Below are 24,636 nucleotides of genomic sequence, written 5' to 3' on the forward strand. Positions count from 1 at the left end.
GGTCCTAGGATCGAGCCCCTCGTAGGGCTTCCTGCTCAGCGGGGAGCCTGCTTCTCCCTCTGCCTGCGGTCCCCCTGCTTGTGCTCTCTCTCTCTGTGAAGTAAATTAAAAAATTAAAAAAAAAAATAAAAAGAACTTTGAAGAAGCACAAACTCCTTCCCACCACAATACGCAGCACACACAACAATTTTTTTTTTTTTTTTTTTTAATGTACCCGAGTCTGAACAGTGGTTCTCTAGGGAGTGGGAATGTGGGATGACTTCTTTCTTTTTCCTTTTTCTAGGGATTTTGAGCCACAGGATGGCAGGGATCGCTGAGGCCTGTCGTGCAGCACTGAGCAAAGATAAGGCTTGCTCTCTCTTGACTCTGGGACCAGGACATTTTGAAAGCTCCTGGTCTCCCTTGTGTGAACCAGTGGGGTTTCTTCTTGGTTTTTTGTTATTGTTGTTGTTGTTTTGGTTTTTTTGTTTTTTGTTTTGTTTTTGTTTTTGTTTTTTGGTGCCAGTTCGCTATGAGAAGGGAGCAGTCAGATGAACTTTCCCAAGGGCATACCTTAAAGTTTCCAAGATAACTTTAGTCTCAGGGTAAGCAAATGCTTATCTAGGATTATTTGCCTGGTGATCCAAGTGGTTCTTTGAAAAGCCCTTCCCCCCTGTGTCAACAGTAACTCTTAGTTAAGTTGTAAATTATTAACAGGTTCTTATGGAAGGAGCTGCCGGAGGTGAGTGGCGTGTCCCAGGGGGCTGCGCAGCCTTGTTTTCTAGGCACTTACGAAGCACATCTCTCGTTTGCATTGCGGCTTTACAGATTAGACAGTAAACGGAATGGATCGTATTTCAAACATTTTTTTAACACCTATTGTCCGCTTGCCCAAGGAATCCTGCCGGTTTGGGAAGCAAGGTTCTTTCTGAGAACCGAAAAATCTGGCACCTGCTGCCCCCACCCCCGCAAGATTTTCCCAAAGCCCCCTTTCTGCCCCTTGGTGACTTTAGAGAACTCATTTTTTTTTTTTTAGGAGGGCGGTCGCCTCCGCCGCCGTCTGCGCTAAAGACCAGGCAGGGTCAGGTGTCAGGGGAGCGAGACCACACGGTCCAAGGACGTCATCACCCTTCTCCGGTTGCCAGGCAGTGTCTCCTTCACCAGAGATGGACAAAACAGGTTGGAGGAGATACCAGGAGGGAAGCCTGATTCCAGGTCAGCCCCACCGCCCGCTGGAAAGGGACAAGAGACAGGAGCCTCTCTTGAGGCCACCCACTCAAGGGGCAGCCTTGTCTCCTCCCCTGCAGAGCCCTGCCTCCAGTGGCCGGGATCTCAGAGAGCCTGGGTGCGGCTGGTGTGTGTTACCCGGTGCAATCCCTGGGGGCACCCCGCCGGCCCGCTCTCTGTCATCGGCAGCCTCACCCGGGGACCGGTGACCCCGGGACTGCCGCAGCGCCAGCCTGGGGGCTCCTGGGCCCCGTGTGTTTACTGGACCCCAGTGTGAGAAGCACTGCTCAACCAAGGGGCGGCTGGCAGTCCCCGGGTTCAGTGACTGCAGGTTCCAAACGGCCAGGTGTTTGCGGCGGCTGTCTGCAGGGAGGCGTGGTACGGCAGTCCGCTCTGGAAACGTCTACAGTCAATCCATCCATTGTCTCCAAGAGTCCCCTGAGCCGGGGTGGTGTGGGAGGTCGCAGTGGGGCCCAGGGCTGGTGGTAGAAGCCTGCATGCTCTGCTGGGCTCTGACTACAGCTGGGGCAGCCGGTCTTTCACAGCACACGGCCTCTTCCTTTAAAAAGTGGATATGTCTTCCAGGAATCAGCCCAACAGAAGCCCTTGCACAAAGATGCACATGCTTATGGTCACATGGTTTGTGACAGCAACAGTCACAACAGAAGGGAAGGGTTGAAGACCATTAGTAGAGGAACAATATTATTTTAGCATCTCTGTTGAGGAAATCTCCACAGGCACTAAAAACACCCCAGGGTAGATGTGTCCACGTGAGCGTGGAGGAAGTCTTTGATGTTGATGCAGAGGAGCAAACCGAAGGGTGAGCACCTCACAGAGCCGTGTGTGGACAGATACCTCTCAATCCTCTCTGTGTAACGCAGATACGGGGAGCATTTATATGAGTTTGAAACACTCACCTATAAACCGCAGAAAACTTAATACTTACTTCAGTGGGATTCCTGTTGTATCGCCTTCGGGAACCGTCCTCCTTTGGGGACCGGGATCTATAAACCCGTAGAGCTCACAGAGGCGGGGGTCGGTATATGCAAATTCTCCAAGCTGGCTGTGGGGCAAATGGTAAAGGGGACCCTACTCGTTGCCGCCCCTTGGTTTCCAGACTCGTGCTTTCCACCTCTCGTCGACTCAATACCATATCGAGGCCACTGATGTGGGGTGCCTAACGGTGTTCTGGAGGGCGGTGCTCCCTTCTCATGAGATGTCACCTCCAAACTGGCCTTCAACAGGCTCCTATAGCTGGAAGGTGGGGTACCAAGCAACCACAGGTAGCTAGCTGGGTCTCAGGAAGGAGCATAGCCTCCGCTCCTCGCCCCTTGGCTCCGGCACTCGTGCGCCCCCGCCCCTGCTGACGATAGAAACCAGCTAGCCACAGCTGGCCATGTAGTTCTGTCCCGCTGACTGTGTAGCACCTCTGATGGTCTGGTCCAGCACGGGAGAAGCTGGAAGCTACCACTCGGTCCTTACTACGAGTAAACAGCAGAACAAATCGAAAAATCGATGGTTCTTCTTAGATCTGGAAGAGAAGTGAGGTCACAGGGCAAACCACTGCCCCCCGCAAAGGGAAGGTGCCCACAGGCAAATACAGAGAAACACAGCTTGCTGGGGCTGGAGCCAAGGGCAGGGAAACCCGAACGTAGCTCACAACTTGCTGGATGCTCGGTGTAGACAAGCCTGAGAGATTAAAAACTTCAGGCGGCCCAGTCATGGGGGCGGGGGGTCTCCTGCACTTTTGTGAGTTTTACCTCCTAGAACTCTTGGTGGTGGAGGAAGAACCCCTCATGCATCTGGCGGGGTGAGCAGAGCATTCTTAACAAGTCTCCCTCAGGAAAAAGTATTAACCAGAGCTTAAGCACTGAAGGGTTTATCAGCCTAACTGACCCACAGGAAGGGAAATACCCAGCTCGGCCCCTCTAGCTGTCCTGTCTCATGTAAGGGGGGGAAGGCTAAGAAACTCTCGAGAAGGCACAGGCTCACCGGAGGCCTGAGCCCTGATCACTGGCCTGTAGTGCCTCCCTCAGCACCTCACCACCACGGTACGAAGGTGATTCACGGCAGCTCCTTCCACCCAGGTCCTCGTGTCTGGCTACCGAGACAAAAATCACAGGACAAAGGCTAAAGAACACACGTGCAGCTAGAGGCGCACCAGAACCAGATGTGGCCGACGTGTCGGAACCGTCAGGCCGGGGATTCAGAACAGCCCTGACCAACGTGCTGGAGGCGCTGACGGGCAAAGCGGACGGCGCGCAAGGCCAGACGGGCAGACGTAAACGGAGACGGAAATCCTCAGGAAGAACCAGAAAGGAACTCTAGCGTCAACAACACTGTACAGAGATGAAGACAGCCTTGGATGGGCTCCCTAGTGGACCGGACACAGTGAGAAAGCATCTCTGCACTGGAGAACACACCAATGGAAACCCAAAAACCCACAAGGCAGAGGGACCACAGATGACAAACCGGAACAGAATGCCCAAGGACCATGGGGTGCCACAGAAGGTGTGACCTCTGTGCGGTGGGACAGCAGGGGAAAAGCAAGAGGGAAAGCACCAGACATGCCTGAAGCAAGAGTGGCTGAGAATTCCCTCAACCACCATCCAACACTGATCCGCAGCCCCAGGGGCTCGGAGAACGCAAGCAGCGTGAGTGCAAAACTAATATGGGATATAATGTAATCTGTGCACACTGTGTCCAAACTGCGGAAAATCAGAGACAGAGTGAGCCCTGACCAAAGCCAAAGGGAAACCAGCTCACCTGCACACGGCCACAGACAAGAGTTACAGTGGCTTCTCCTCAGAGAGCAGAGCGAAATATTTAAAGCGTTGAGAGGGGAAAAAACCCATCACCCAAGAATCCTATACCCTGCAAAATTATCCTTCAAGAGTGGAGGGAAAATAAAGACTTTCTGAGACAAATAGGCACTCAGGGAAATTTTTACCAGTAAGCGTGCTTTGCAAGAAGGTCCTTAAGAAAAGGAAAGTAATACAAGTCTGAAACTTTGGTCTGCGTAAGGGAAGGAAGCACAAAGAAGGAGTAAGTGGAGGTAAAATAGCGACTTTTGTTTTCCTTATTTTTAATTGATTTGGTATAATGATTTGTTCAAAATGATAATACCAACAATACATTTGAGTATCTTATGTGTATATTATATATGTATACATAAACATACACATCATACTTAACACATATGTAGTAATAAGTGTATATAGAAACACATATATATGAAATAATTAACTATGGTTTTATATTTAAAGTGGGATTTCTGGTAGATAGTTGGTCTTGCCTTCTTATCCAATTTAAACACCTCTGTCTTTTGATTTTAATATTTAGACCTTTTACATTTAATGGAAGTTGCTGATACAGTTAAATGTAAAATATCATCTTGCAGGTTGTGTTCTATTTGGGCTGACTGTTCTTTTCTCTCTTTCTCTTCTTTTCAGGTTTAGTATTTTTAATTTTCCCATTTCATCTTTGGTCTCATCTACTTTTGGCCACATCTTTTTGGAGTGGGTTGGTCGAGAGTTTATAATTTACACCTTTATTAGAACACGACCTACCTCCGAATGCTATTACCCATTGGTCTATAGTGTCAGGACTCCACAGTAGTGTAGTTCTATACCACATCGTCTGAGGGGGTGTTGTTTCCTTCACTTCTACACATGTGAAGAACCCCCAGTGCACTTGGAAGGTGCCTGCTCTAGATAGCCATTATCTTGTAAAGCTTTTTATATTGAGCTTCTCTCTAGAATCATTTCTAGAGCTGTTTTTTCCAAGCCAGCCAATCACTGGCTTGAAGAAATTTTCTGAATATTTCTGATAGTGCGTGTCTGTGGTTAAACTCTCTCAGTTTTTGTTTATCTGAGCAAGTGTCTGTTTCACTTCAATTTTTTTTTTTTTTTAAGATTTGAGAGAGAAAGAGAATGAGCAAGAGAGCACAAGCTTGGAGGGGAGGGGAGAGGGAGAAGGAGAAGGAGAAACAGACTCCCTGCTGAGCAAGGAGCCCAACACGGGGCTTGATCTCAAGACCCTGGGATCATGACCTGAGCTGAAGACAGATGCTTAATGGACTGAGATATCCAGGTTCCCCTCACTTTAATTTTTAAAGATGCTTTCTTAAAACCTTCATATGGTTGACAGATTTTTCTTTTAGTATCTTAAAGATATCTTTCCATTGTCTTTTGAATTGTATGCTTTCTAATTAGACTCTGAAGAAATTCTTATCTTTGTTCTGTATACAGCATGTCTTTTTCATGCAGACGCCTTCAAGATTTCCTCTTCTCTTCCAGTTTTATAGTCAAACTTTTAATGATGTGTCCAGGTCATTATTTTTTGTAGGAGTGGGGGGCTGATATATTTATCCTGCTTGAGGTGCTCTGAGCTTCTTGGATCTATAATTTTATTGTCTTTCATTATTTTTAGAAAGTAAATGATAAATTTTAAGAAATTAAATATTTCTTCTGGCTTATTCTCTCTCTCCTGTTTTTATGGGACTTTACTTACATGCATTTAAGTGATGATTTAATATGGTCCTACTAATTTTCCCCTACTATTTTTCTCCTTGGGTTCTAATATGGGATATATCTACTTACTTATCTTTACATTTAACGATTCCACACTTGGCTGTGTCAAGTCTATGGATGAACCCATTGAAGGAATTTATTGATATTTTATTTTGATTTTTACATAATCTTTTTGACCCTTTCATATAGTGCCCATCTCTCTGCTGAAATTCTCCTTCTGTTTGTATATGTAGTGCAAGTTTTACCCTTGATTATTTAACATATTAATTTTAGTTATTTAATTAATTTACTTGAAGCATTACATCCCCCATATGACTCAATGCTTTAGTCCATCCTGAATGTAACTGTTATTCTAAATTTAATATTTATCATTCCCATGCTTTTATTTATGAATTTACTACACATACTCCCCTAATCATTTAGCGCATCTCTTAACTTCTCTTACATATTTGCTACTTTTTAAACTTTTTTTGCTGCATTCAGGATATTTTCTTTGGCTCTCCCTCCTGATATCTCTAATTCTCTCCTCTGCTATGTCTCATATTCTGTTTAAGTTGTCCACTAAATTTTTAATTTTTATTACTTGATTTTTTTTATTTCTAGAAGTTTTCTTTGTTTCCCTCAACTCTATTTGTTTCTTCTACTCTGTTCTCATATTTATAGTTCTGTAATTTATTTCTTTAAACAAACTGACTTAGTGTTTTTCTCTTATAGAGATGCTGTACATTACATCCCCCAACTCATTTGTCTTATAACTGGAAGTTTGTAGCTTTTGACAACCTTCACCCATTTCACCCACCCCCTGCCCCTACCTCTGGAATTATTATTACTATTATTGTTATTTTATTCCACATATAAATGAGATCATACTGTACAACTGACTCTTAAACAACATGAGTTTGAATTGCAAGGCTTTTTAAAAAAATACAGTACCGTACTACAAATGTATTTTCTCTTCCTTATGGTTTTTAAATAACATTTTTCTTTTCTCTAACTTACTTTGTTGTATGAATACAGCATATAATATATTGACAAATAACATAATCAACTATGTTATCAGTAAAGATTCTGGTGAGCAGTAGGCTATTACTAGTTTAGATTTCGGTGAGTCAAAAGATATATGTGAATTTTTGACTTGCAGCGGGTCAGTGCCCCTAACCCCACATTGTTCAAGGATCAACTGTATTTGCTCTTCTCTGTCTGACTTATTTCACTTGTCATCATTATTTTGCTGTTTCTGTCTGATAGCTCTAACATCTGGGTCATTTCTGAGTCCAGTTTTGTTGATTGCTTTGTCCCTTGAAAATAGATTGATCTTTTTTCCTTGCCTTTTTGTATGTCTTCTAATATTTTTTTTTGAAACCAGATATTGTGTATTAATTGAAATGGACATAAAAAGTGTTTCCTCTGGGAAATGGGTGAGTCTCTTCTGTCCGGTCATCAGTGTGGTGGGGGGAAGTTTGGATCAATCTGCTCAGATGCTGACCTTGGTTTGGGTTTTGTCATTATTGCGATGACCTTCAAGGTACCTAAGACTTTGGATTCCTCTGTGGTGGGCTTCCAGTGCCATGTGCTTAGGGCAAGGGCTGGAGGCACAGCATTTCTGCTCTGCCCTAAGTTTTCAGCTGTCCCTGTGTGCCTGGCACATGGAGGGGACCTCTCCACATGCCTGCCTCCTCCCTACCCAACCCCCACTCCATGACTGCTGTTGCTCCTGCAGCGGTACCAGCCAGGCTGAGTGGGAGCCAGGAGGGCTCCATTGTCCTAGTCCGAGGTCAGTCATGAGCGGGCCCTGTGTGCCCGGGTCTTAGAGGGTGAGGCTTTCTCCCTTCCTGCTGCTCTTCCCTGCAATGGCCAGACTTCACTCTGTAGTTGGGGTGGGTTTATGTGAGCTTTCCCTGCCCTCCCTGTGGTCATGCTCTGATTCCCATCCCCTATTCCGTGGGGGTAGCTTTTCTGCTGCCCTCCCCCATCTACTAGGTGAGTCTCAGGTGCTGGACGTGGGAACGGCACCTCCCCCTGCACCCTCCATGGACCCCCCCCCCACCTCCAGCTGAGCTGTTGGAGGGAGGGCTCTTTGAGGAGGGGCTGCTGTGCTCATGGCTGTATACATCTTCAAGAAAAGAACTTGGAAATACATGAAGATAAACCAGGGACAAGCTGCATCAGGAAAGCATGATTTATTTGGATCACACAGGGCTGGTTCCCGCTGGAGGCAGAGGACCCCGGAAACTAGTCCTTCCAAGGGCCTACGCTGGGTCACAGAGGGGCCTGGGTCATCCCGCCACATCCTTGCCATGGGCTTCTGAGGGTCCGCTGGGCACGTTCTTCATCTGCCTGGGCAGAACCCAGAGGCCACTGAAGACTTGCCCCAGGAGGGTCACAGATGTGGCCCCCTGTGCCCTAGGAGCAGTTGGGGGGGATACCGGTCAGAAGCAGGACGAGGTGCTACAGGAGACGGGTCTGTAGAGCAGGGTGGGGCGGGAGGGCTGGCAGCCCCCGGAGGACTGGCAGGAGGAAGCCATGAGCACGAGGGGCTTGCAGCTCGCGGGCACACACACAGAGGACTGGCAGGAGGGGACCACATACACAGCGGGCTTGCAGCTCACGGACAGGGCGGGCCTGCAGCTCACGGGCACGTAGCAGGACGTCTGGCAGGAGCTGGGGGAGCAGGAGGCCGGCTGGCAGCCCGTGGAGCAGCTGGTGTGGCACATGGTGGGGCTGGAGTGGAGTCAGGGAGGAGGGTGGTGAGTTCTGGAGGCTCCTGCCCGGGGCGGCCTTTATACCAGGGCAGTAGGCGTCCCGGCAACACAGAAGCACAGCTGTTGACTTCCTCATAGTTGTTCCCCAACATCTTGTCGTGGGATGCGCTCCCTGTGTTTTGCTCCACTATAATGAGTTTGGCTGAGAGGCTGATTCCTTCTTCTGTAAACAGGATGTTCTGGTTTGGCTTTACGTGGGGCTCGTGCCGTTTCTCCAGACCCGTACTGTGCGCACAGCACCGCTGGCCCCACTGCGGATCGCATCCTTTATTCTTTTTGTCTCACGGCCGTCGGTGGTGGCGTTGAGGCAGTAATGCTTCTTGAGCCTCTGTTTGGCACAGGAAAACATCAGACTGGGGATCTGCAAGCTGGGAACCAGGGCAGTCTGTGGGACAAACCTGGCCCTCTCCTTGCTTTGTAAATAAAGCTTTATTGGAAACAGCCATGCTCATTTGCTTACATGCTGTCTAGGGCTTGCACTATAATGTGGAGCGGTTATGAGCGAGACCATGCCCCTGCAAAGCCTGAAATACTTACTCTCTTTCCTGTATAGAAAGTTGACCAACTTCTGCCTTCTAGTAATCTATACAGTCATTGATCTGATCATGCAGCAAATGTATATTGTGTGCTGGCTATAGAGACGTCCTAGCCTCGTGAGCCTCGTGGGGCAATGAATAAGGAGAACATGGAAGTTAACGCATGAAGTGATGCCACGGTGGGCTGAGCCCCAGGAAGGAAAACGGGCTCAGTAGGTGGACGGGAATGGGGGTGCTGGCGAGTGGTTTGGGGACCTGTGTGCGGAGGCGATGCTGATCAGGCACGACGTGGGGGATGTTGGGGTGGGGGGAGGGGCAGGGTTCCAAGCAGAAGCAGCTGTGGGGGCGTGAGGACACCGGGGCAGAGATGGGCACGTTCCCGAAACAGTGGGAAATCCTGCGGTGCGGGCACCGGGCAGCAGGCGCAGGTGCACAAGTGCAGACCGCACAGTGTGAGTCCAGGCCTCGCGGTCCCGGCTGATAGAATAAGAAAGACTGTCGATGTGATGACGCATCAGTAGGAATCACCCAATCGGAGGAAGAGAGAACAGAATTAAGAATCATGAAGTGGGTGGCGGCTGGGTGGCTCAGTCGGTTAAGTGTCTGCCTTCGGCTCGGGTCATGACCCTAGAGATCCTGGGATCGAGCCTCACATGGGGCTCCCTGTCCAGCGGGGTACCTGCTTCTCCCTCTCCTTCTGCCTGCCGCACCCCCTGCTTGTACTCTCTGGGTCAAGTAAATAAATAAAATATTTTTAAAATTTTACAAAAAGAATCATGAAGGGGCCTATGGACAATATCAAGCAGCCCAACAAGAAGCTGCTTCAGCCCATGGAGAAGAAGAGAATGAAATTGAAGCAGAAATTATGGACAATTCCCCCATTTTTTTTCAAGTGGGCACCATGCCCAGCTGGGAACCCCATGCAGGACTTGAACTCGCAACCCTGAGATCAAGACTCAAGCTGAGATCAAGAGTCAGATCCTGAACTGACTAAGCCACCCAGGTGTGTCCCCACATTTGTTTTGTTTGGCTGTTTGTTGTTTAATTCTAACTTACAGATCCGAGAGTCCCAGAAAACCCCTAAAACCCCAGCATAATTGGGCGCAACGGTAATGACCGCAGACCCCAGAAACTGAGCTTCAGACGCCTGCTTCTTGGCCGCAGTGGGAGAGCGCGCACGCATCACGGAAACCAGTCGCGCATTTGCGTACGTGGGCTACCCCTACCCCTAGGATGGTGGCAAGGACTGATGACTAGTCAGTGATGAGAGATAACGTGGCACCTGGCACAAAGCCGGGAACGGATGACATGGTGGATGCCACGGCCACGGCTATCCCCAGTGAGGAGCACAACAGTTGGGCTCTGGTCCCTTGGAAAGACCTTTTGGGTCACGGGGTTTCCAAATTAAAACAGGGATCCCCGTTCTGGTGAGCAGGACGGTGCTTGTGTGGACAGAGGACAGGGTATGTGAGCTCGGGGAGGACCTGGAGCATCCTGATATGGGGGTCCTTGTAATCAGCTGATGGTCCCTCACCATCCTACCTGGACTGAGTCAAGAAATCACGGGGCTGCTGGGTGAGCCTCCAGCTGTCACAGAGTCTCCTGAACAGAGTCGCTTCCACCAGGACACTCCAGGAAGAGACGCACAGGGGAGGAGGAGGAAGAGGAAAACAATCAGGCCACTAGGAGGAAGGCCCCGGGTGGCTTGTTGCCAGGATGCCACAGCCTGGGTATAAAGGCTGCCTGGGGAAGGAGCCTCCAGACCAGCCCCGTCCTCCACCCTGACTCCACTCCAGCCCCACGCCACCATGTGCCAGTCCAGCTGCTCCACGGGCTGCCAGCCGGCCTGCTGCGTGCCCAGCTCCTGCCAGACGTCCTGCTATGTGCTCAGCCCCTGCCAGACGTCCTGCTGTGTGCCCAGCTCCTGCCAGACGTCCTGCTGTGTGCCCAGCCCCTGCCAGACGTCCTGCTGCGTGCCCGTGAGCTGCAAGCCAGCCATGTGTGTGCCCATGAGCTGCAAGCCAGCCGTGTGTGTGCCCATGAGCTGCAAGCCAGCCGTGTGCCTGCCTGTGAGCTGCAAGCCCATTGTGTATGTGGCTCCCTCCTGCCAGTCCTCTGGGGGCTGCCAGCCCTCCTGTTCCACCCTGCTCTGCAGACCTGTCCCCTGCGGCACCCCTACCTGCTGCTGAGCCCACGGCCTCCTAGGACCCCTCCTCCATGCAGTCAGAGATAGCTGCTCTCCCAGCTCCTACCAGGCAGCCCAGACATCACCCACTTCAGACCTTCCGGACTAGACCATCTTACAGCAGAGCCACTTGATCCCCGGTATCCAGGCGGAAAGTCGCCCCCAGTACCTCTGGCTGGTGCAGGGTGCCCAGCTCTGCAGCCCCCGCACAAAAGTCTAATAAATTCCAGAGTGATCTGAAGCCCACCGAGTGTGTGCACCGTCTCTCCTTTACGCCTGTCCCTGAACTGCTTCCTCTGGTCGTGGCTCCCAGAATCCAGGAACGCTCCCTCTGCGGAGAGGCCACAGGTTACCAGATGTCTGTACCCTGGGGGACCGGCCACTCTAGGGTGGCCTCTTGGGCGAGTGGGAGCTCCTAGCTCAGGGGCCCTGCGCCCTGGGCTTCCTTTGGTGCCCCTTGGTCCCTTGAAGCAGCGAGGTTATTTCTTACTCTTCTGGGGGGACTAAGGGCGAATCCCTAACTTTGAGGTTTGATCCTTTTTAGGTAAAAAGGTCCCCTGCTCAGCAACCAATATGCAGAGCCAACCCAGTCTCAAAATTAAAGTGTACGCCCTACAGACAAGTAGGGCTCCTTCTCCCATTCGGGGGGACAGGGCTTTGTGGGTGACTTTCGTAGCTCCCGGAGATGTCCACACCGTCATCCCCAGAACCGGTGAACACAGCCCTGCAGGCACGGCAGCTCCCCAGGTGGGGCGAACTGAGAGTCTTGCCCCAGGAGCCGTCCTGGATTGGTTCGGGGGCTCACGTCATCCCAGGGACGTGGGAGAAGGGAGAGGAAGGGCGGCCGTGGAGGAGGAGGCCGCGGGAAGAGGGGCACTGGGCTGCGGGCTTGGAGCCCCGTCACCTCCGACTCCTTCTCTCCGCGGGCAATGGTAGCCCGTGACGGTGTAGACGCCCCGCCTGTGAGCAGTTCTGCTGGCCGTGTAGATGCCCACGGAGCAGGCGGCGCCGCTAGTGGCTGGAAGGGACCGGGACCGGGTCGTGCAGGTGTTCCGGGAGGACTGCCGTGTGTGCGGTCTGTCTTGGGGGCCACGGCACAGACAGAGCCTCTCCGTGGCACAGCCTCGGGTGGCGCCCTCCTGTGTGCCCCTGCGTGGAGCCTGCACTGTGCCGGGTCGGGACACCTGGCCCAGAACCTGCCCCTGACAGCGTGGGCTCAGCCCCTGGGGTGGGACCCCAGGCCACCCAAAAGCAAGGATGCTGGGGCCGCCCTGGGCGGGAGGTGGGGGACGCCCAGAGCGTGCACGGTCATTAGCACAGGGAGCTGGGGCACACCGGGGTGCCAGAGGGGAGCTGTCTGAGAACCGAGAAGTAGTCTAAGAAGAGGACTGGTCGGGGTGGGGGGTCCTTCCTGCGGCGGGATCACGGATCCGCGGACCTGGAAATGTCCATTATCGTGAGGTCATGGGATACGTGATGGGAAATTCAGAGGGACTCTCAGAGCACCTGCTGTGCACAGCTCTGCCTCATCCTTGGTCCCTGCAGACCCCACGCCGGCCGCCTGTCACCGTCCCGGGTGTCCCGCCCCTGCGAGTCAGGCCCTCACCTCGCAGACACCCTCCCTCCAGGCACCCCGTAGCCACGGCGCCATCCGCCAGACAGCGGGGGAGGCCTGCCCCGGGTCCTCAGTGATGCTTTTGAGGGCAGTGACCGTCTGGGTCGGAGGCATGGCAGTGATGGGGTGTCGGGGCCGGGGAGCTGCCCGCAGAAGGGCTCCCCGAGATCTGGAGGGTCTCCGAGCATCGGGCATTGTCCCCGCACTGTGTACACGTGTTAAAGAAGCCCCCCGAGGTAAAGACTCCTGTCACCTCCAACTCCACACCCCCCCCGACCATTGGGCAGTGGCGCCCGGCTAACCGTGTAGACTCCCTATCTGTGAGCAGTCTGGCTGACCATGTAGATGCCCCACCTGTGATCAGTCAGACTGACTGTGTAGACAACCCTTCCGTGAGCTGTCTGGCTGACTTGTAGATGCCCCGTCTGTGAGCAGGCTGGCTGACCGTGTAGACACCCCGGTATGGAGCAGTCCAGCAGACTGTGTAGATGTTCTGTCTGTGAGTAGTCTGGCTGACTGGGTAGACAGCCCATTGTGAGCAGTCCAGCTGATCGACTAGGTACTGTCTATGAGCAGTCTGAGTGACTGTAGACACCCCGTCTGTGAGCAGTCCGACTGACCGGGTAGACAGTCTGTGAGGAGCCTGGCTAATTGTGTAGACACCCTGTCTATAAGCAGTCTAACTGATTGCGTAGACAACATGTCTGTGAGCAGTTCCGCTGACCAAGTAGACACTGTCTGTGAGCATCTGACTGACCATGTAGACACCTCTTCTGTGAGCAGTTCAGCTGACCATGTAAACGCCCTGGCTGGGAGCAGCCTGGCCACCAGTGGCCGGCCATGCCTTTTCCAGCTGTGACCGACTTTCCTGCAGGAGCCGTCAGAAGGTCCTAGATGTTCTGGAAATGTCCATTATCGTGAGATCACGGGATACGTGATGGGAAATTCAGAGGGACTCTCAGAGCCAGGGAGCGTCCTGCAGGGCCCCCCCCATCCCTCCCACGCACTATTTTGGCTACACTGTGCTTTGCCGGTGTCCACGGGAGTCTACAACCCTGCACTTCAGTCTTTGGTTACGGATGCGGTGGGAGCTTCCTCCACGTCTTTAACTCTGTGCCATGAAGAATCCATCGAGGTCCCTGTTCATTTAGCTGTGCAGGTGGTCACATTTCCCTGCAAACGAGCAAGTAATGGGTACAGGTTTTCAGTAAGTTCAGGCAGACTGAGGGATTTAAGAGTCAAGGTGGGCTTGCAACCCAGCCCCTTTCTCTTTAAAGGCCCCCTGAGGTTTTTGCTCCGTCTCCACCTCCCTGGGGTAGAGCTAACTTGGGACTGAGACAGCGGCTGTGGAGAGGTAGAGACCTTCTGCTCCTCCTCCCGCCTGCCGGGCCTCTGCTGCTCTGCTCCTGGGGGCCTCTTCCATCTGTTCCTGGCACAAGGGGTGAGTAGGGAGCCTGATGCTGACCTGGCTGGTCTGACTCTCTAGGACTTGTGGTCCACTGAGACTGCAGGCTCCCTTGACTCTCTAGCACTTGTGGTCCACTGAGACTGCAGGCTCATCATCTTCCACTGTTCTGAGCATTTGTCAACAAATCCTTTTTCTCTCTGTCTCCCCAATCAGACCTTGAAGTCTTGAGTAGAATGAATGATGTCTGAACCGACGCTTGCACCCCTCTGGGGGCCTACAGGGATTTGCTGGTGCTTCAGGGCATCAGCCCTTGTGCCCAGACCAGCATGCAGGCATTCCTCTGGGCGGCACCTCTCTCCGAGGGAGTCGGCGTGGTGCTAGGTACTGGACCCTCAAATTCCCACCTGTTAGGTCGTGCTGCTCCTCAGCTCACCTTTAACCTGCATGGGTAGCAGGTGACGAGAGATAACGTGGCACCTGGCACAAAGCCGGGACCAGATGACATGGTGGATGCCATGGCCACGACTGTCCCCAGTGAGGAGCCCAGCCCGTGGGCTCTGGTCCCTTGGGAAGACCTTTTGGGTCACGGGGTTTTCCAATCAAAACAGGGATCCCCGGTCTGGAAAGCAGGGCGGTGCTTGTGTGGACAGAGGACAGGGTACATGAGCTCGGGGAGGACCTGGAGCATCCTGATATGGGGGCCCTTGTCCCCAGCCGATGGTCCTTCACCATCCTACCTGGGCTGAGTCATGAGGCTGCTGGGTCACGCTGAGCCTCCAGCTGTCACAGAGTCTCCTGAACAGAGTCGCTTCCACCAGGAAACTCCAGGAAGAGACGCACAGGGGAGGAGGAGGAAGAGGAAAACAATCAGGCCACTAGGAGGAAGGCCCCGTGTGGCTTGTTGCCAGGATGCCACAGCCCGGGTATAAAGGCTGCCTGGGGAAGGAGCCTCCAGACCAGCCCCGTCCTCCACCCTGACTCCACTCCAGCCCCACGCCACCATGTGCCACACCAGCTGCTCCACGGGCTGCCAGCCGGCCTGCTGCGTGCCCAGCTCCTGCCAGACGTCCTGCTATGTGCTCAGCCCCTGCCAGACGTCCTGCTGTGTGCCCAGCTCCTGCCAGACGTCCTGCTGCGTGCCCAGCTCCTGCCAGACGTCCTGCTGCGTGCCCAGCTCCTGCCAGACGTCCTGCTGCGTGCCCGTGAGCTGCAAGCCAGCCGTGTGTGTGCCCATGAGCTGCAAGCCAGCCGTGTGTGTGCCCATGAGCTGCAAGCCAGCCGTGTGCCTGCCTGTGAGCTGCAAGCCCATTGTGTATGTGGCTCCCTCCTGCCAGTCCTCTGGGGGCTGCCAGCCCTCCTGTTCCACCCTGCTCTGCAGACCTGTCCCCTGCGGCACCCCTACCTGCTGCTGAGCCCACGGCCTCCTAGGACCCCTCCTCCATGCAGTCAGAGATAGCTGCTCTCCCAGCTCCTACCAGGCAGCCCAGACATCACCCACTTCAGACCTTCCGGACTAGACCATCTTACAGCAGAGCCACTTGATCCCCGGTATCCAGGCGGAAAGTCGCCCCCAGTACCTCTGGCTGGTGCAGGGTGCCCAGCTCTGCAGCCCCCGCACAAAAGTCTAATAAATTCCAGAGTGATCTGAAGCCCACCGAGTGTGTGCACCGTCTCTCCTTTACGCCTGTCCCTGAACTGCTTCCTCTGGTCGTGGCTCCCAGAATCCAGGAACGCTCCCTCTGCGGAGAGGCCACAGGTTACCAGATGTCTGTACCCTGGGGGACCGGCCACTCTAGGGTGGCCTCTTGGGCGAGTGGGAGCTCCTAGCTCAGGGGCCCTGTGCCCTGGGCTTCCTTTGGTGCCCCTTGGTCCCTTGAAGCAGCGAGGTTATTTCTTACTCTTCTGGGGGGACTGAGGGCGAATCCCTAACTTTGAGGTTTGATCCTTTTTAGGTAAAAAGGTCCCCTGCTCAGCAACCAATATGCAGAGCCAACCCAGTCTCAAAATTAAAGTGTACGCCCTACAGACAAGTAGGGCTCCTTCTCCCATTCGGGGGGACAGGGCTTTGTGGGTGACTTTCGTAGCTCCCGGAGATGTCCACACCGTCATCCCCAGAACCGGTGAACACAGCCCTGCAGGCACGGCAGCTCCCCAGGTGGGGCGAACTGAGAGTCTTGCCCCAGGAGCCGTCCTGGATTGGTTCGGGGGCTCACGTCATCCCAGGGACGTGGGAGAAGGGAGAGGAAGGGCGGCCGTGGAGGAGGAGGCCGCGGGAAGAGGGGCACTGGGCTGCGGGCTTGGAGCCCCGTCACCTCCGACTCCTTCTCTCCGCGGGCAATGGTAGCCCGTGACGGTGTAGACGCCCCGCCTGTGAGCAGTTCTGCTGGCCGTGTAGATGCCCACGGAGCAGGCGGCGCCGCTAGTGGCTGGAAGGGACCGGGACCGGGTCGTGCAGGTGTTCCGGGAAGACCGCCGTGTGTGCGGTCTGTCTTGGGGGCCACGGCACAGACAGAGCCTCTCCGTGGCACAGCCTCGGGTGGCGCCCTCCTGTGTGCCCCTGCGTGGAGCCTGGAGCCTGCACTGTGCCGGGTCGGGACACCTGGCCCAGAACCTGCCCCTGACAGCGTGGGCTCAGCCCCTGGGGTGGGACCCCAGGCCACCCAAGAGCAAGGATGCTGGGGCCGCCCTGGGCGGGAGGTGGGGGACGCCCAGAGCGTGCACGGTCATCAGCACAGGGAGCCCGGGCACACCGGGGTGCCAGAGGGGAGCTGTCTGAGAACCGAGAAGTAGTCTAAGAAGAGGACTGGTCGGGGTGGGGGGTCCTTCCTGCGGCGGGATCACGGATCCGCGGAACTGGAAATGTCCATTATCGTGAGGTCATGGGATACGTGATGGGAAATTCAGAGGGACTCTCAGAGCACCTGCTGTGCACAGCTCTGCCTCATCCTTGGTCCCTGCAGACCCCACGCCGGCCGCCTGTCACCGTCCCGGGTGTCCCGCCCCTGCGAGTCAGGCCCTCACCTCGCAGACACCCTCCCTCCAGGCACCCCGTAGCCACGGCGCCATCCGCCAGACAGCGGGGGAGGCCTGCCCCGGGTCCTCAGTGATGCTTTTGAGGGCAGTGACCGTCTGGGTCGGAGGCATGGCAGTGATGGGGGGGGGGATCTGCCCGCAGAAGGGCTCCCCGAGATCTGGAGGGTCTCCGAGCATCGGGCATTGTCCCCGCACTGTGTACACGTGTTAAAGAAGCCCCCCGAGGTAAAGACTCCTGTCACCTCCAACTCCACACCCCCCCCCCACCGTTGGGCAGTGGCGCCCGGCTAACTGTGTAGACTCCCTATCTGTGAGCAGTCTGGCTGACCATGTAGATGCCCCACCTGTGATCAGTCAGACTGACTGTGTAGACACCCCTTCCGTGAGCTGTCTGGCTGACTGTGTAGATGCCCCGTCTGTGAGCAGGCTGGCTGACCGTGTAGATACCCCGGTATGGAGCAGTCCAGCAGACTGTGTAGATGCTCTGTCTGTGAGTAGTCTGGCTGACTGGGTAGACAGCCTGTCTGTGAGCAGTCCAGCTGTGTCGATGCCCCGTCTGAGAGCAGTGCAGCTGATCGACTAGGTACTGTCTATGAGCAGTCTGAGTGACTGTAGATACCCCGTCTGTGAGCAGTCCGACTGACCGGGTAGACAGTCTGTGAGCAGCCTGGCTAACTGTGTAGACACCCTGTCTATAAGCAGTCCAGCTGACTGCGTAGTCACCATGTCTGTGAGCAGTTCCGCTGACCAAGTAGACACTGTCTGTGAGCAGTCTGACTGACCACGTAGACACCGCGTCTGTGAGCAGTTCAGCCGACCATGTAAACGCCCTGGCTGGGAGCAGCCTGGCCACCAGTGGCCGGCCATGCCTTTTCCAGCTGTGACCGACTTTCCTGCAGGAGCTGTCAGAAGGTCCTAGATGTTCTGAGCCACTGAGCCAGAGCCAGGGAGCGTCCTGCAGGGCCCCCCCCATCCCTCCCACGCACTATTTTGGCTACACTGTGCTTTGCTGGTGTCCACGGGAGACTACAACCCTGCACTTCAGTCTTTGGTTACGGATGCGGTGGGAGCTTCCTCCACGTCTTTAACTCTGTGCCATGAAGAATCCATCGAGGTCCCTGTTCATTTAGCTGTGCAGGTGGTCACATTTCCCTGCAAACGAGCAAGTAATGGGTACAGGTTTTCAGTAAGTTCAGGCAGACTGAGGGATTTAAGAGTCAAGGTGGGCTCGCAACCCAGCCCCTTTCTCTTTAAAGGCCCCCTGAGGTTTTTGCTCCGTCTCCACCTCCCTGGGGTAGAGCTAACTTGGGACTGAGACAGCGGCTGTGGAGAGGTAGAGACCTTCTGCTCCTCCTCCTGCCTGCCGGGCCTCTGCTGCTCTGCTCTTGGGGGCCTCTTCCATCTGTTCCTGGCACAAGGGGTGAGTAGGGAGCCTGATGCTGACCTGGCTGGTCTGACTCTCTAGGACTTGTGGTCCACTGAGACTGCAGGCTCCCTTGACTCTCTAGCACTTGTGGTCCACTGAGACTGCAGGCTCATCATCTTCCACTGTTCTGAGCATTTGTCAACAAATCCTTTTTCTCCCTGTCTCCCCAATCAGACCTTGAAGTCTTGAGTAGAATGAATGATGTCTGAACCGACCCTTGCACCCCTCTGGGGGCCTACAGGGATTTGCTGGTGCTTCAGGGCATCAGCCCTTGTGCCCAGACCAGCATGCAGGCATTCCTCTGGGCGGCACCTCTCTCTGAGGGAGTCGGCGTGGTGCTAGGTACTGGACCCTCAAATTCCCACCAGTTAGGTCGTGCTGCTCCTCAGCTCACATTTAACCTGCATGGGTAGGGGGCCAGGCATGGGCTAGACCCCAAAGTCCCCTCAGGGTCTAACCCTTGTGCAACCTTGCCCACCCCCTCCCCTGGCCCAGGCTTGGAGGGCTCGTCACTGCGGGGAGGGCAGGGCCCCAGGGTGGAGAAGGGACCCGGAGTGTGCAGAGCCACATTCAGACCTCATCATCTCTCAGGGGCTTTGAACTTGGAGTATGAGAATATGTCTTTATTGTTGGCTTCCACCAGAAAGAGCTCCAGTCTGGAGCGGTCTCTGAGGTCCGAGGAGGAGAAGAAAACAAACACTGGTCTCTAGGTCATGACACAAACATTTTATTAATTATAGCGATTGGCCTTTGTCATGTGGAACAGGAGCAACCAGCCCTACAGAAGAGGGTTCCCGGGGAGCCGCAGTCCACCTCCACTGAGGACTGGTGGGCACCTCTTCTCAGGAAAGGATGGACAGCATGTTCAGGTCCCCAGTAGACAGCAGCTGTGTGTCCACCAACGGGCAGAGGGATGGTCTTGGACGTAAGAGCTCCTGAGAGAGGACATTTGTGCCCAGGAGCAAAGACAGCAGTGCCAGACGCAGAAGTTCAAGCTGGTCAGCAGCAGGACTTCTGGGCCGAGGCAGGCACGCAGCAAGCCTGGCGGGAGCACGTGGGGCGGCAGAGCAGGGACACGCAGGAGGCTCGGCGGCAGCAGCTGGGCTGGCAGGAGGAGGCAGGGGCACAGCAGGAGGAGGTGGGCACGCAGCAGGCGGGCCTGCACACGGGGCGGCAGAGCAGGGACACACAGGAGGACGGTCTGCAGCAGGACGAGGAGCAGGGGCTGGGCTGACAGCAGGAGGAGGGCCCAGAGCAGACCGGGGTGCAGCAGACGGGCTTGCAGCAGACAGGGGTGCAGCAGACAGGTTTGCAGCAGACAGGGGTGCAGCAGACGGGCTTGCAGCAGACAGGGGTGCAGCAGACAGGTTTGCAGCAGACAGGGGTGCAGCAGAGAGGCTGGCAGCAGTCTTCCTGGCAGGGAGAGGAGCTGCAGCAGGAGGGCTGGCAGCTAGACTGCTGGCAGCATGAGGAGGCTGAGCAGGGGGAGGCCTGGCAGCAGACAGGGGTGCAGCAGACGGGCTTGCAGCAGACAGGGGTGCAGCAGACGGGCTTGCAGCAGACAGACACACAGCAGTCTTCCTGGCAGGGGGAGGAGCTGCAGCAGGAGGGCTGGCAGCAGCTGGTGCAGGCTGACTGGCAGGGGCTGGACCCGCAGCTCACAGGGGTGCAGATGAGGGTCAGGCAGGAGGGGGCACAGCAGGAGGGGGCACAGCAGGTGGGGGCACAGCAGGAGGGGGCACAGCAGGGGGGCTCGCAGCAGCTCTCTGGGCAGTCGTCCACCTGCCAGGAGTCGGAGCAGGTGTCACAGGAGCCGGGCAGGCAGACGCGGCTGCCGTAGCTCCGGTCGCTGGAGCAGACGGACAGGGTGGATGCGGCCATGGTGGGGCGGTGGGGCTGGAGGAGGCTGAGAGTGTGAATGTGAGTGTGTGTGAGTGTGAGTGTGTGAGGTGCTGGTTTGCCTGTCGGCTTTTATACCCTCCAGCGTGTGTGTGTGTGTGTGTGTGTGTGTGTGTTGTCTCCGCCGTCGGCTCACCACGCCTTCCTTCCTTGTTGGTCTGAGAGCTGGTAACAGGGAAGACCTCGTTCGTGCTGGTTTATTTTCCACAATTAGTTTTTACTCATTAAATGGCGAGGATGTTGTAGGACTCTGTTTTCCTGTCTGTTCTTTGTTGATCTCCAGAAAACTTGTGGAGACTATTGGAGGCAGGTTTTGCTGAAGAACTGCCATGGTTTCTAAGGTCACGTTCCTGCAGGGCTTGGTGTGAGGTCGGGATCCTGCAGACCAGCCCCATCAGTGTGTGAGCACTTGGGGAGGACTGTCAGGGCCATTGCACGCCCAGCTGTCGAGTGTCTGCAAGGGCCGTTGAGAGGGTGAGACATGTACAAAATAGGAAAACCTGAGGAGGGAACACATGCAGTGTGTGTGCGCTAGGGCCGGAGACCGTCGAGGGCTGGAAACCCGGGGCATGAGAACCCTCCCCTTGTCCCCGAACTATCATCATTGCTGTCATTTCAATCAAAGCCCAAAGGGAATCTCCTTGGCACATATATTGAAGTGATTGAATGGCCAGAAATATGGGCAGGATGCGTGATGGAGAAAAGGTGAATATAAAATTTTAAAGTCCTTACAAGGCAGGAGGGGGTACAAAAGAACCACAAACAAAACTGAAAACATTCAGATTCCCAATAAGCACATGGAAAACTACCTGAACTCATTAATGAAGTTCGTCAAATTAAAACATAAATGTCCCACCTGTAAGATCAACTAAAATTTACCATGTTAATAGTTTCCAGTGCTGCTGAGTATGGAGGCCTCACTCCCAGAAACCTCCAGCAGGCATGATTTTTACAGATTGAGCCCATAATATATAAAATGTATAATTCCATCCATTTTAAAGCGTACAAGTCAGTGATGTCTAGCAAAGCCACAGTGTTGTGCAACCGTGGTCACCAGCTCAATCTAGAGCCTTCTTGTCCCTCCAGAAGGAAATCCTGAACTAGGAAGGAGTCCCTCTGCAGTCCCCGTCAGTCACTAATCTGCTTTCTGTCCCTGTGGATTTGCCTATTCCACACCTCTCATGTGTGAGGAATCACACAGTTCATGGCCTCTTATGTCTGACTCCGGTCACTGAGCGTGATGTTTTCCAGGCTCGTCCGTGTTGTAGCACGTGCCCGTGCTACAGTTCCTGTTCCTGGCTCAGTAATATTCCAGCACATGGGTTCGCCACATTTTATGTCTCCGTTCCTTAGTCAGTGGACATTTGGGTCATTTCCACCTTTTGGCTGTTGGAAATCATGCTGCCCCTGGACATTTTTGTCAAGTTTCTGTTTGAATTTTGTACAAGTTTCCCAAAACATTTTACATTTCCAGCAACAAGGTACAAAGCTCTCGTTTCTCCACATGCTCCCCAGCACTGCTTCTGCTGTGTTCTTCTTCTTCTTTGTTAAATTGTGGCCATCCTACTGGGTGTTAAGTGGCATCCTATTTGGTTTTGGTTTTCCCTGATGCCCAGTGGATATTGGGCTTCCTTTCAAGTGCTTTTTGGCCATCTGTGATTCTCCTTCTGGAGAAATGTCTATCCAAATGTTTAACCCATTTTTAATCAGGTTGTTTGTCCTTTTGTTGTTGAGTTACAGGAGTTATGCATTCTGGACACTAGACCCCTATCAGAGTTATGATTTGCAAATATCTTCTCCATTCTGTAGGCTGTCTTGTCTTTTTCTCTTGATAGCATCCTTTGATACATAAAGCTTTAAAATTTTGTGAACTCTGATTCATGTGTTTTTTTGTTGTTGTTGCCTGTGCTTCTGGTGTCCTATCTGAGAAACCATTGCCAAATGTAAGGTCATGCAGACTTAACCCTATGTTTTCTTTCTAGAGTATTATAGCTTCATCTCCTATGTTTAGGTCTTTGATCCACTTTGAGTTGATTTTTGTATATGGCGTGAGGTAGGGGTCAACTGTTGATCTGTCTCTTCTCTGATTTTGGGCAAATCCTAAGTATTAGGGATACGGCATATTTTCTGTGGTACTCGTTGTGAATATTAATTCTTTCTAACTTGTTTTTGCCTTATACTTCCTTAGGACATTATCATTCCATCTCTATCTATCCATCCATCTGTCTCTCTACCTACCTACTATCTCTCCGTCTTAACGTAGAACAAAGGGAACACAAGATAATTGAAAAATTCTACAGTTCACTGAGGTTCTGCATTTCCTGTTTTAATTCTGGTCTCTTTACTGTACAACCAAACCTTTTACCCAGTAGTTGGGTGTAGTGAAAGGCGTGTGTGAAAATCTATAAAGAGAAACCTCAGTAAAACGTATTAGGCGGGAGGCTGGGAGGATGGGGGCTGATAGCCTTACCACTCATCTCCAGTTGCAAAGCCAGCAGGAAGAGAAGCTACTACTTTACTACCCCAGCAGGAGGAAGTTTTTTCCTCCTAGGACAACAGCCCCACCAATGAGAAAAGCCTCTACACTTCCGGCTCCCAGTTTACTGCAGTGGACCTTCTGTTTCCCAGTCCCTCCCAAACCCCACCCCCTCCCCGGTCCTCTGTAAAACAGCCTCCTCTCTTCTCTTGTAGCTTATCCTAGATAGCAATTCTCTGTTAGTCCCCAATACACCCGTCTTTGGCTGGCAAAATAACTAGCAGTTTTATTTTTAAAGTTAACAAGTGAAAAAAAAAGTAATTAATTGTTCACTGAATGAATAAATGCAGGAAGTGCTCATTCAGAGTCAGGGACCCTGTTTCTCATTCTTCACAGTGTCCTCTGCAGGGACCAGAATTGTTTTTCATGTGTTTCTGATATTCCATCTGCACAACCATTGAACTCCTACTGTATACAGGCATGCCGTGGCGGTCAGTGTCCCTGGCGCCGCTCCCGGATGCTCTCCTACCCCGTCGCCCACCGCACCTGCGTGCCTCTCCGACCTCTGGGTGGGTCTGCTTCTACCCCAGGCTCTCCTGGGAGGACTGCTGTCACCGCACAGCTGAGTGAGTCCTCAGTGCCTGGGTATCTACGGCCTCCTGTGGTCCCCCAGCCCAGCTTCCTTACTCTGAGGTGTGGGGGACACTCCAGTGCTCCTCATGGGATCAGGCTGGGCTGGACCTAAAGTCACACCTTGTTTACCTTCTACGGGTTCCCTGGTCTGCCCACCGCGCTCTGGACTTGTTTCCCCTGGAGGCTCTTCCTGAGTCCACCACTCAGGCTTGTGTCCATGTCATTAGCTCAGCTCCTGGGAGACCTGCTTCACTCCTGGGGCCATGACGGGTGTGAGATGCCACCGTGTGTGGAGAGCTCCGTGCCTGCTGGACGCCCGTCCCCTCCGCGCCCTTTGCTCCTGCTGTGCCCACCCTACCCTTTTCCCCTCTCCATGCCAGACCTCAGAGTTTTCCCCATGACTCCACTTCCCAAGGTCACTTTCGTCCCAAGCTTCCCCTTTCCAGGGCTCAGATGACATCATCTTCTTTCAAACCTCCCCCATCTCCCTTAGCCCCGACTGCCACTTCTCCTTTCTGGGTCCCAATGCCCTCTGTCTCCTGTGCCAAACCATGGAGTTCATAGTTTAGTGGACTGTTTTGGTTTTAAAATTAATTTCATGCATATAAATCTGGTCTCTCCAACATGATAGCCCATGTCAAGACAAGATGAATAACTATTTCACCGACTTATGCCACATTCTAACACCTCTATAGGTAGTATTTTTGCTGAGAGGTACATAAAATCATGGGGCATCTTTAGTATTTTTTTTTTTAAGACTATTTGTTTATTTGGGAGAAAGAGAGAGAGAGAGCAAGAACATGGGGAGGGATGTCGGTGGGAATGCAAGCTGGTGCAGCCACTCTGGAAAACAGCATGGAGGTTCCTCAAAATGTTGAAAATAGAGCTACCCTATGACCCAGCAATTGCACTACTGGGAATTTAC

General features: G+C 53.4%; 5 protein-coding genes across 5 annotated transcripts in view; 3 read left to right on the forward strand and 2 right to left on the reverse strand.

The window, feature by feature from the left end:
• TMPRSS2 (transmembrane serine protease 2) overlaps positions 1-24,636 on the forward strand; it is a 302,633-nt gene that overhangs the window by 190,695 nt on the left and 87,302 nt on the right. The window lies entirely within an intron of this gene.
• On the reverse strand, positions 7,900-8,537 carry LOC309842257 (uncharacterized protein). The gene has a single exon (XM_082686197.1). The coding sequence runs from the start codon at positions 8,450-8,452 to the stop codon at positions 8,168-8,170; it is 285 nt and encodes a 94-aa protein (XP_082542323.1). The 5' UTR covers positions 8,453-8,537; the 3' UTR covers positions 7,900-8,167.
• Positions 10,392-11,467, forward strand: LOC309842245 (uncharacterized protein). Its single transcript, XM_082686190.1, has one exon. It carries the CDS (start codon positions 10,845-10,847, stop codon positions 11,223-11,225), a length of 381 nt encoding a protein of 126 aa, XP_082542316.1. The 5' UTR covers positions 10,392-10,844; the 3' UTR covers positions 11,226-11,467.
• LOC309842233 (uncharacterized protein) lies at positions 15,035-15,898 on the forward strand. Its single transcript, XM_082686186.1, has one exon. The coding sequence runs from the start codon at positions 15,246-15,248 to the stop codon at positions 15,654-15,656; it is 411 nt and encodes a 136-aa protein (XP_082542312.1). The 5' UTR covers positions 15,035-15,245; the 3' UTR covers positions 15,657-15,898.
• On the reverse strand, positions 19,555-20,584 carry LOC309842229 (uncharacterized protein; the record flags this gene model as incomplete). The annotated part of the gene is made up of 2 exons (XM_082686176.1): positions 19,555-20,178; positions 20,275-20,584. The coding sequence occupies 2 exons, from the start codon at positions 20,582-20,584 to the stop codon at positions 19,703-19,705; spliced, it is 786 nt and encodes a 261-aa protein (XP_082542302.1). The 3' UTR covers positions 19,555-19,702.

This window comes from Mustela nivalis (genome assembly GCF_964662115.1).
Source record: "Mustela nivalis genome assembly, chromosome: 1".
Lineage (NCBI taxonomy): Eukaryota > Metazoa > Chordata > Mammalia > Carnivora > Mustelidae > Mustela > Mustela nivalis.